The sequence below is a fragment of the Gigantopelta aegis genome, chromosome 8, assembly GCF_016097555.1.
Source record: "Gigantopelta aegis isolate Gae_Host chromosome 8, Gae_host_genome, whole genome shotgun sequence".
Taxonomy (NCBI): Eukaryota; Metazoa; Mollusca; class Gastropoda; order Neomphalida; family Peltospiridae; genus Gigantopelta; species Gigantopelta aegis.
The window spans coordinates 72,816,184-72,828,273 of NC_054706.1; the positions used below are offsets into that span (position 1 = coordinate 72,816,184).

Below are 12,090 nucleotides of genomic sequence, written 5' to 3' on the forward strand. Positions count from 1 at the left end.
CTGGTTGAGCAGAAACCTTTGTCAAGTAGTCTATTAAAAATAAGACATTACAGAAACCCACAGTTATATTGTAACAAAATATCAATCATTACGTGAAATTATTTACACCAAAATAAAATAAAATTTGCCAGTTTTGAAAATGAACAGTTGGTGAATTTGGAGAGTGCCAGAGCTAGCCCTGATTTGTGTTCACCACATCAGACTTCTTCTGAAATGTTTTGTGGATTCTCCTTAGGTCACCAGATGTAACAGTTAACATGTTAGATATCTTATAGCCGATGTATAGTTAAACACACATTGGTTTCCTTGCCATTTTACATATTGCATTATCGAAGTTATGAAAGACACATTTTATGGTAGTACTAGACCAAATAACTTTTGATAGAGAAGTGAACATCACAAGTCCTGTGATTGGTTATAAATGTGAGTGTGTTGGTTGTAAAAAATAATAGTTTTATCTGGGTTAAAAAAAAATGCAATTTTATTTCATCTAGTACTAATGTGTCAAGTAGCCTTGTGCTTGAAACATGTATGGGGTACCTGTAAAAAAAAGTACTCGAATTTTGTGCGGAACTAGGGTAGTCATAGACGCTACCCGTTATCTCAGAAACGAGCAGCTTGACCCCCATTTTTTTCTGATTCACTTTAAGTGTGAGGGGTGGTAGTATTTATATCAGTGGCGTTTATGTCGGTTGATACGTTGCAGGTAGGAGTTTTAGCCACATATGTTACTATTGTCGTCTATGGGATTTGATTTGGTAGTATACACCCGTATGTGTGCTTATATTCAGTTATGGTTCAAGCATATAGTCCTAGGAACACGCCTCGCTGATTAGGGCTGTCTGTCCCGGACAGAGTTTTAAGTAGTTAAAAATGGGCCCTTCTAACTAGTGCTCACTCACCAAATAAGACAATTTTTATACAAAGTGTCGACAACATTTAGCTTTGGCAAATGGAATATTCCTTAAATTAATCACAGTTTTAAAATTTCCAAGAAAATATTTCATGTATCTGAAAATTGGCTGAAGCAAAATAATTTATTCCTCTGTGAGCCCTAACTTGTCTTTTGATTTAGTTCAGGGGACCCCCCTCATCCCCCTCCTCCGGCAGTCCCAATACAATTTTATGATACCTTCACGCAAGTCTGGTTTTTGTGTAACCTACATGTATTTTTCATTCGCATATTATAATTAGGACAACATTTACATATTCATAACTGGTTATGCAGAAGCAAAATGGATTACCAGATTTTGTTTTGTGTATTCCATAAATGGAATGTGTCCATTTTTAACTCTCAGAGTTTTGCATATGATGTGTGCAGTAAAACGTGATTTTTTATGTAATCAAGTTGAAAGTATTATAAAATGGACCTTCCATTCATTTGATTTATTTTTATTTTTTATTTTTTTAGGAAGGAAAGCGTTGTAGAATAGGGGAAGAGAAATGTACATTTCCTCACCATAATGCAGAAAAGAGACTCTGGGAACTGGACAGAAGTAGAGAATTCAGCATTCCAAATTTTATAACAGAAATGCGCAACAAAAGAATTTGTAAGTTATTAGTTATTTAGAGAATAATAAACAAGCTTTGAGGAATTACGGCTTATCTGTCCTGAATGAATGAAATGTTAAAACCCGAGCCACTTAAGCATTCATTAATTGGGGACAAATAGCGAGTTGGTTATACAGCATAAATGATGTAATAATATAATAAACTATTAACTAAATATATTTCAAGTTGCATTAACGGAACAAAATGGGGTTATAGTATTTTTCTCTGTTAAATAATCCAAAGGAAAAATGTACACTATTAGGCTTATTGATATGCTACGTTGGAGCAAAAACGACAACCCACGATACCCAAGTGATAATTTTATTTTCTTTGGGACTACGTAATTGGTCAGTTCTGTGGTTTTAGATGGAAAAGTCTACTTAATCAATAGTTTTACAGAACTATTTACAGTAATAGACCATGTCCATTACCATTTTAGGGACGACAGGCAATATTCCACAATACCGGTATGTACTTTTGTGTCTAGACTAGAGTCAATTAATTGGCTCGTCAGGTTACCAATCAAATACACACCTGCCAATCAGGAATCACAGGTAGAGCAACTAGCAGCATAGACCAATTAACTAAGAAAACACTCCGTGTTTCAGTACGTAGGTTAATGCATGGACAAAACATTGTTAATTATTTCGACTTGTGTAGCCACTTTGACAATGGTATTTTATTTTGTATTGAAAAATAATATATATAGTGCTGGATATACTTATTGCTGGCTTACTGGGATGTGTATTATTACAAAACATTACAATGTATGACTATTTATCATTCCGCAAAAACCAGGTAGATTGTGTTTCTCTAGTTCTAAGGCTCATTCCTGACGTTACGTGTTAAGTATTACGTAACCACCAGCTCGCCAGAGGGCGTACTCACTGGGATGGTACAAAATGGCTGCGCTTGTTATATATAATAGCCGTCACGTTTAACCGTTTTATTAATTAACTATACGATTATACTTGTTGATATTAAGCAATAATGTGCATTATATATCGTTGAATATGCATACCAGGCCAAATGCCTTAATTGTCCCTTCCTTTAACCATATGTCTGACGCCATATAACCGTAAATAAAATATGTTGAGTGCGTCGTTAAATAAAACATTTCTTTCTTTCAGTCTGGACACGGTGCAGTCATTGAAAAAATATTACCATACATATAAGTAATAAATCTTAATATTATTTTTGTATTTAATAAATAAAATCTCACTCCATTTCATTTTACACTTTTTATTGACAAATACATTGACATCACTTAATGTGTCTGGTAAAATTTGTGTCATCCATTCTGTTCCTAGTAGTCTGTGTTTTACAAATATAATTTTCACTATCATTTTCATTTTGTTGTAATTTCAGACACAAGTTTAATTCCAGGAGCAGTACTACAACAAGAGACTAAGCCTGTTAAACAGGAACCTTTTATCCCAGGATTAAATTACACTAACAAAAAGCAGTCATCTCAGACATCTAATACTTTTGATCAGTCTTCATCCAGAACAGCACCACCAACTTCAATGACATCACAGCCATCACAACCTATGCAGCCACTTCGGCCATCACAGCCATCTCAACCACCTCAGCCATCACAGCCATTTCAGCCAATGCAGCAGCCACTACAGCAACAGTATCCTTACTTTCAGCAACCACCGTCACAGAACACAAATCCTCAACAGCAGCAGCCACCATATAGTCCTCAGAAAGAAAGAGTATTGCCGGGTCAGCCTTTGTTACAAACTCCTGGCTTCCAGAGATATCAAGATTTCTCTGTGCCACCTCCAAATATTACTTCAAAGCTTCCACCCCCTCCACAGACTAATCTGCTTGGAGGTCACAATTACCAACAGGCCTCAGATGCTGATGGAATGAAAAAACTTGAAAATCCACTCAAGGCTCATTATGACTTCAGAATATTGTGCAAAGAATGCTTGGTACCTAGTAATCAGCCTGGACTTTCTGTTCACATGCCACATGTCCATAACTGTGAGCAGAATGTTCTGGCTCTGTACAAGAAAGGTGAACCTTCTGTGTTGATGAGAGTGAGGGAACGAACCAATCATCGTGATTTCCCAGGAAAGTACATTATTTGTAACAGCATTATGTATGGGGTATCGAGTATGTGCAGATTTGGGGAAGAGAAGTGCAGTTTTGCACACAACCGTGTTGAACAGATCCTGTGGACCCAGGAAAAAGAAGGAAGTTTTAACGTTTCTGAGTTCATTCTTCAGAATAGGTCTGCCACTGGTGGAGCTAAAGGTTACACGGTAGAAGAATTGTTGAAAAAACATGGCGGACAATTTAGATTTATCTGTCAACAGTGTTTCTATGACCGACCACCAAGAATAGCAGAGCTTGGAAACAAAGGGTATTGCAGTGGCAATAAAGGTCACCTATGGGAGAACTGCAAGGTGCTGGCTCATTTTGGACAACTGGGCGGTATCACCATTATAAAAAGACGCATGTTTGTACATAAATCGGCATACTTCAAAATTTGTCACTGGATATTATTCTGCAAAAAATCTTTGACGGGCAGCTGTCCGTTTGCTCACAGCATGGTGGAGCGTGATGTGTGGATGTGTGAAAGAGATGGGGACCTCAGTCAGGAGCAGGTGGTGGATAAGTGTAATGCCATAATGTTTGGTCCAGCCCCATCTCAGTCTCAAGGTTTTCGATTACAGGACAACAGCAGACCAGCACAACCTTACGCACCAGGTGCTTCTCAGCCAGAGTTTTCAGAGACTGAACCACCAGCAAGAGACCTCTGTCCTTACAATGTCCAAGTTCTCTGTGGCACATGCTGGAAAAACGGAACTCGCAGCAAGCAGGATGGAAGCCAGGACAAATGTATTAAAGGTCATAACCACTGGCATCAGATAAAGATTTTCATGCTTTTGCCCGATTTGAAAGAGATTCGACCTCTTCCATTGAAAATTCCTATCCGTCTGAAGTTTGTCATTTGCAAATATGTTCTGGCGAAGAAGCGATGCGATTACAGTCTTGGAGGACCCTGTCAGTTCGCCCACAGTGAGAAGGAAAAAGATGTCTGGATCTGGATGTGCCAAAATAATAGTAAGTTTGGGAATCAGTGTAAACTGGGAAATAACACAAATTCAGTTTCAAGGTTTCATATCTTACAGGGAAATGTAGTTAGTTTTGATTCAGTCTTTGTAATTTTTGTATGGTCCATTGTATGAATAAAAAAACTGCATTCTAGTTTGAGAGCAAGATAAGTAAATTATTTATGTAAAAAAACAAAAGAAGAAAAAAAGCAATTTCTATTAAGTTTCTTAATTTTTCACCAGTAACATGACAAATGAAAATATTTCTTTGAATGAACCCAGATTGTCGTGGCTTAACTTGGTTAACTTTTACCTAAAGCCATCCATCAAAAATATTTTTCGATAACTGGAGGCCTAATTCGCTATTCTTGAAACTTTGCGATCTCGCAATGCAATACAAAAAGACTTGTAACGATGATGTGAGTTTGCTTAAGAGGGCTTTGTGAATTTGGCCCCTGGTTCACTATTTTAATTGTAAATCGATTCATATTTTCTTTTAGTTTGGTTCTTTAAAATATTGTATTGAACAGAGATTGAAAAGGAGGAAGATATTACCGTAAAAAAAAAAACGAGTTAAAGGGGGTGACATTTATGAACATATAATCTTACAGAACGTAACAATATATTGTTAGGACTGGCTTATCAGGCCTGCATTTAGATATCATTAAAACAACTCCATTTAGCCAAGAGCATTATTTTTCTTGCTTCAAGTACATTTGTCACTGAGTGTTGACATCTTAATACTTTCAGTTAAAAGTCTCGACGAATTGGCTGAAGAGAGCCTGAAGGCAGAGAAGGCGAAATCAAAGATCAGTCAGGGTGAATCTGTTGTAGCTGTGAGTAGGATGGCAAGCAAGCCGTTGGCACCGTCTGACTTCCAGGTGAACTCCAACTACTGCCAGTACTGCGGAATCCAGTGTAACAGTGAGAAGCAGTGGGATGACCATTGCGCGTCGGAACGTCACAACTTCAATGTGAACTCAGACAAGGATCACCAGTGGAATTTCCGTCAGCCACCATGGGGAATTCCAGGTTCAAGCTATGAACTTTGTGCAAGGTATGCGTGTTTCCTTCCATATATTTTACTTATTCTTGAGGCAGTAATAAAAAACCTGCACTTACATGCCTATTTAAATATACATTCTGCATTAACCTGTTGGTTATTTTAAAATAAATTAATATTTTATTTTTTGTCTTGCCTTTATGAAAGAAAATGGTGCAATATAGGTATTACTTTGTGCAAAGTATGCTGGTTTCCTTCCATATAGTTTAGTTATGTTTTGAAGAAGGAGAAAACAAACCCTGCACTTACATGTCTATTTAAATATTGAACATTCTGCATTAACCTTTTGGTTATTTTTAATTTAATTAATATTTTATTTTTGTCTTGTCTTTATAAAGTTAAATGGTGCAATATACTTTTCAATTGATGGTGGTTATAGCATCAACTTTTTGTGTTTTAAAGTTAAAAGTTTCGTGTTTTGGTCCATTTCTCAAAAACTAAGTCCTTTTTCAATGAAATTTGCTTTATAGTTACATTTGTGAATCTTTCTCTCTTTTTTGTGTGCTTAAAAAATTGAAATTTAACTTTTTTTTTTATTGAAATGGTTTTAAAAATTTAATGTTTAAAAAAAGAAGAAAAAAAGGCTTATGATGCATTGAGATGAACATCTTTTGAAGCAATTATCAGTGACACTGAATAATTTTGTGGTTTGTGAGACATTCAATTCTGTGAAATTCTTCTTCAAAAGTGTCAGGTTTATTGAACAGTTTTCTTAACTCCTGCAATTGCCCACGGCAGTCGGCAGTGCTGTTGAGATTGGCATAGAGTTTTTAATTCTCTGTGGCACTTTTTTGCCTTCGACTATATTCAGGTTTTTTTTTCAATGGCATGTTTTTTTGGCCGTGGACATTTTCTTAATTGCAAGGTTTGCAGTTTACTGAGATGTTTTTAAACCTTTCTCTTTTTCTGTGCCATGTCTGTTTGGAAAAATCCAGTTTGTGTTTTTTTGTATTTTATAGACATATAACTAGTGAATCGTGTCAGTACTCACATGTTCAGGAGATGTACAACCTGTGTAAGTACGCCCACTCACAGGAGGAGCTGGACGAGTGGAAGGAACGCTACGAGTGGCGTCAGATGAAGCGAGACATGGCCAAGCAGCAAAAGGTTTTCTCCTACATGGACGAACTTCTTGACAAATACGAAAGTACAGATTCTGGCATTTCTGTGGTATGTAGTTAACACCATTGTTTCATAAATATACCTCGTAATGTTTGGGTTTTTTAAAAACCTTTTGCTGTAGTGTCTTCTTTTAATTTTTTCAGGAACCTTTTGTTTTCAGAATCTTGACTCATGATATTTCAAGTCAATTGAAAATTGATTAGCTAGTACTGTTAATGTTTTAAAATTGCGTAGCGATCTCTGAAACTTGTGTAGCGAATGACATTGCGATACTGAACAAAATGTTCAATACAGGTATACCTTAGGTAAAAGGTTAAACAAATCACATTTAAGCAGTCATAAATCTGGGATTACAGTGCATTTCATTAGTAGAAAATTCCTCTGAGATGGGTTAACATATATTGCATTGCTATTTATCTGGGAGGGACATAGGCAGCAGAAGATGCCAGCAACTGGGGAGGGGAGGGGAAGTTACATTAGTTGTACTTTCAATAGGGTGGGCAGTGCATATCATTGGGGTTGGTGAGGAGCAATGTTCCCCATCCCTGCTTCAAATGTCTGTGGATATTTTTCAAAGTAGTGTGCACAGTGAAAGAATTAATGCTGAAAATTTCAAGTTTTATTCTTTCTTGCTGATTGCTGAAAGTGATTCCACCTTTTTGAACTGTTGCTCTTTGGGAAATTTATACATTTATCAATAAATTGTAACAGGCATTTTCGCAAAAGTTAAACTGTTTACATCTCTTTCAAATTGTATTGCCTTTTCCCCAGTTTATTTATTTTAATTTAGTGTTCTATAATTAATAACTGGCTGTCAAAGAACAACAACAATGATGAACATTTAACAGTTATTTATTAAACAATAATTAACAAAACAACGATAAACACAGCATGCTTTTACAAAAACATTGCAAAGACATCAAGGGAGAAAGACGAGCAACAATCAATGCTTAGTAGTCAAGGACACATTTAAGATAAAGAAGCAAGTAGCAATTTAAATTGCTTGAACTGCGAAAAAATTACAGATAGGAAAATAAGATAGCAACCATGGTGCTTGGCCTGTGCGTTAGAAATTACCTAAATAGTGAAAGAAGAGAGCTGGGAATGAATAGCAGTGCATTATTTCTTCATAATTAAATAATCATACTTCTAATACTAGCATCTAAGTACTTACACACTTCAAACACTCACACACTCGACTCTGAAGAAACTTGAAATGTCATTTCATGCTTTTTATTTGGTGTCCTTTTTTTTTGTTTTCGTTAGTTATCTGAAGAGGTAAACGGTGTTGCTGTACAGTGTGCTGATGAACTGCATGTGTACAAGGAAGAGAAGAATGCTGTGGTAACCTGGTCGTTTATCATCAGATCACAAGTGAGATATTCATTAATAACACCCACATGGATAAATACATTGTTTTTAGTTACCGGACTCCTTTTTCTCTTCAGACATTTCTTCCTTTTACTAGTCCCATACTGGTTTTGTCTGTCTCTCTGTCTGTCTGTCTGCCATTTGTCTGTCTCTCTGTCTGTCTGTCTGCCATCTGTCTGTCTGTCTGTCTGCCATTTGTCTGTGTCTCTGTCTGTCTGCCATTTGTCTGTCTCTCTGTCTGTCTGTCTGCCATTTGTCTGTCTGTCTGCCATCTGTCTGTCTGTCTGTCTGCCATTTGTCTGTCTCTCTGTCTGTCTGCCATTTGTCTGTCTCTCTGTCTGTCTGTCTGCCATTTGTCTGTCTGTCCCACATATAATTTTCTGACCTTATTTTGTCACTATGTGTCTAGATATGGAGCTGAAATTTGCTTTATCATCTAGGATTACACTTTTGTGGGGATTTGCCTTTGAAGTTGGGAGAACCAAATATTTGGTAGGCCCAGTAGGGGACAGCCTTTTTTTTGTGTGTGTGTGTTAGCAGTACTGTCAGAATGTTTGTTGTATTTTTATTATTATTATATATTTTTTAAACAATAAAATGGCTGCAGACAAACTCGCCATTGAAACAGTATTTTAGTATTAAAGCCTTTTTTAAACAAAAATCTAATATTGAAGTAACAGAAAATTAATATTTTTTCTGAGAGAACGTTTTGTTTTTCTCCATTTACAGTTTCCACTGTTAAAAACTGCCTTACTGCTGGACAAAGACAGACTGCATTTCACAATCCAAATGGAAGATGGCAGAAATCATCAGATCGCTCAGGGGGATGTTTTTGAGGATGTCGACAATCACGGCAATGACTGCTATCGAGTGATCATCCAGTTCACTGGACGTATGTTTGGCTCGTTTAGTCAGTGGGTAATTTTCGACTTTGGCATGTATCCAGTTGTGGTTCGCAAACTGTCTGTAGAAGTGGGCAACCACGATGTACACAATGTGGTCAAGTCCCTCCGCCAGAAGTTATCCTTTGATAGGTGGACGAGTCAGAACCGTGAAATAGTTCGACAGCCTGAGCCGACAGAACCTTTTGATGACCAGCTCTTGCAGAGATACAAGGCCCCAGATGCATCTGAACGGGTTGTAACACAGGACAGTATAATCGCCGAGTTGAACCGCAACAACTACATTCACAAGATGCACAAACTGTTAGAGCTGGAAGAGCTGACCAGACATCAAATTATATCTAGGTAGACATCTTTGTTTTTCATAGTGTGGAGCATCCATCTTAGTTAACTGGGGCTGTGGAAAATGTAGATAAAAATCATTATATCCTTTGTCCTACTTTTTTTCAAAACATTCAGAAATATCTCGCATACATAACACCACCTTTTATATTTTGGGGGGACAAGCAGTTGTTAGGGCTTTTTTAAGACCTTGTATGTAATTAAAATAACTTTAACATTTTCACTCTTTTTGTTTCATGTTACTTGCACAGTCATTTGTTTGGGGGTTTTGTAACAGTGAAAAGAGAAATACCACAAATCACTTTCGATCATTTTATTCTAAAAACCTTAATTTATATTTTCAGCTACAACATCTGCACAACTGTTCAAATCCAGAACAATATTTCTTTAACTAAAGGTTCATTCTATGCTAGACCAGGAGAGCTGTTTATGAGAGTGCCTCTGTCGGACAATTTGACTGAGGACACAAACGCCGGTCGATTAATCCTCACTAGTGTCAAGAAAATCTGGTTTGCTCCATCCAGTGAGAGTCAGAAACGAGTTTTTGAGGCCAACATTTTGGACTCGAGTAACTACGACTTTGATGGCCGTGGGAAAGAATACATTTACCTGTGTGTTCCTCCAGTTTGTGTACAGGCTCTGGGACTTGAGGTTTGGAGATTTCTATATAATAACATGTTGGGATTTGGGAGCAGGATATGTAAGAATATATTTACCTGTGTGTTGCTCCAGTTTGTGTACAGGCTCTGGGACTCGAGGTTTGGAGATTTCTATATAATAACATGTTGGGATTTGGGAGCAGGATATGTAAGAATATATTTACTTGTGTGTTTCTCCAGTTTGTATACAGGCTCTGGGACTCGAGGTTTGGAGATTTCTATATAAATAACATGTTGGGATTTGGGAGCAGGATATGTAAGAATATATTTACCTGTGTGTTCCTCCAGATTGTGTACAGGCTCTGGGATTCGAGGTTTGGAGATTTCTATATAAATAACATGTTGGGTCTTGGGAGCAGAATATGTAAGAATATATTTACCTGTGTGTTCTTCCAGTTTGTGTACAGGCTCTGGAACTCGAGGTTTGGAGATTCATTTAAAATTAACATGTTGGGTCTTGGGAGCAGGATAACATTTCTACAGAATTAATATGTTGGGACTTTGGAGCAGGATATGTAACAAATATTGTTAAATTATTTATATATAAGAACAATGTTTAGAGCAGTTGCCATGGCTGCACTATGAATTATCATAGGTCAGGAGCTTTACCGATGGCAGGGATAAAAAAATAAATTTTAAATTGTGTTTATTTGTTGCAAAAGTTAAATTGTGATCATGTTGCCTCCGGCCAAAAGTTTTCAAAATTTCTGTAACACATTCTTAAGTTGGAGCCCTGCCATGAGAAATACTTTTCTATTTTTAACTTGATGTTTAATAATTTTGCCCTCATTGGTCTGATGATGGTATTGATCATTCTGTTGATCATCATTTGCTTCTGCTGCATGAGAATTTATTATAATAGACCGATTTTGTATACAGCATAATCACAATTGCTTTTTATTTTTAGCAAAGTGTTACTTCATTTCCCAGCTGTCCATAAAGATATAATAATTGATACTTTCTTTTGAGTGTTGTCGAATCTAAAGAGATTTTTAACTACTCTTACAGTAATACCTCATGTACTAATCTTTGCTCTTTATTTGAGATTTTTAACAACTCTTAAACTAATACCTCGTGTACTAATCTTGGTTCTTTATTTGCTGTCATTAGGCTGGGTCAAATGTTGAAGTAGAGGTTCAGTTCCAGATGAATCGCATACATTTTTGTCGCATGCATTTCGCCGTTGACTGCTTAGAGAACACCGACATCGTCTTTCCAGATATTGTGAAAGTCAATCCGCAGTGGAACGAACGCCATATCTTTAAAATCAGGTGGATTATCTAGTGATAGTTTCTGCATAGTTTTAATTTCATATTATGTGGTACATTGTAACTTTCAGTTGAAAGTTTAAAGTTTGTTTTGTTTAACGACACAACTACAGCACATCGACTATTGGATGTCAAACATTTGGTAATTTTGACATATAGTCTTAGAGAGGAAACCCACTACATTTTTTCACTAGTAGCGAGGGATCTTTTATATGCACCATCCCACAAACAGGATGGCACATACCACAGCTTTTGATATACTAATTGATGTGCACTGGCTGGAACGAGAAATAGCCCAATGAGCCCACTGACGAGGATCGATTCCAAAGCGACCGCACATAAGTGAGCACTTTACCACTGGGCTACGTCCTGCCCCTTCAGTTGAAAGTCTGTATTGTGGATATCTTTGGGTGTGTAAAACCATCTTTTTCACTCTGCATAAAGATTATGATAACATCAAAATCCCCTTTCTTCCAAAACCTTCGAAATAAGTCGGATCCCACATAACCCATGTTTTTCTTCGATGGCTAACCAGAATTATTATTAACGTATTCAAAATATGCATGTATTCTATATTGTTCTAAACCAAATTTTGAACATTTGGTAGTTTGTTTTGTTTAACGACACCCTAGAAAACATCGGATATTGGATGTCAAATATTTGGTAAGTCTGACTTGTAGTCATCAGAGGAAAGCTGCTACATTTTCCCGTTAGCAGCAAGGGATCTTTTATATGCACATTCCC

At 36.8% G+C, this 12,090-nt stretch overlaps 1 protein-coding gene across 1 annotated transcript in view; it reads left to right on the top strand.

Moving 5' to 3' along the window:
• LOC121379815 (helicase with zinc finger domain 2-like) overlaps positions 1-12,090 on the top strand; it is a 76,618-nt gene that overhangs the window by 38,915 nt on the left and 25,613 nt on the right. Inside the window, exons 12-19 of the mRNA XM_041508467.1 lie at positions 1,412-1,550; positions 2,920-4,629; positions 5,370-5,676; positions 6,642-6,852; positions 8,071-8,178; positions 8,905-9,422; positions 9,764-10,070; positions 11,189-11,349. Of these exons, the coding sequence (XP_041364401.1) occupies positions 1,412-1,550; positions 2,920-4,629; positions 5,370-5,676; positions 6,642-6,852; positions 8,071-8,178; positions 8,905-9,422; positions 9,764-10,070; positions 11,189-11,349 (3,461 nt within the window). The remainder of the gene's footprint in view (positions 1-1,411; positions 1,551-2,919; positions 4,630-5,369; positions 5,677-6,641; positions 6,853-8,070; positions 8,179-8,904; positions 9,423-9,763; positions 10,071-11,188; positions 11,350-12,090) is intronic.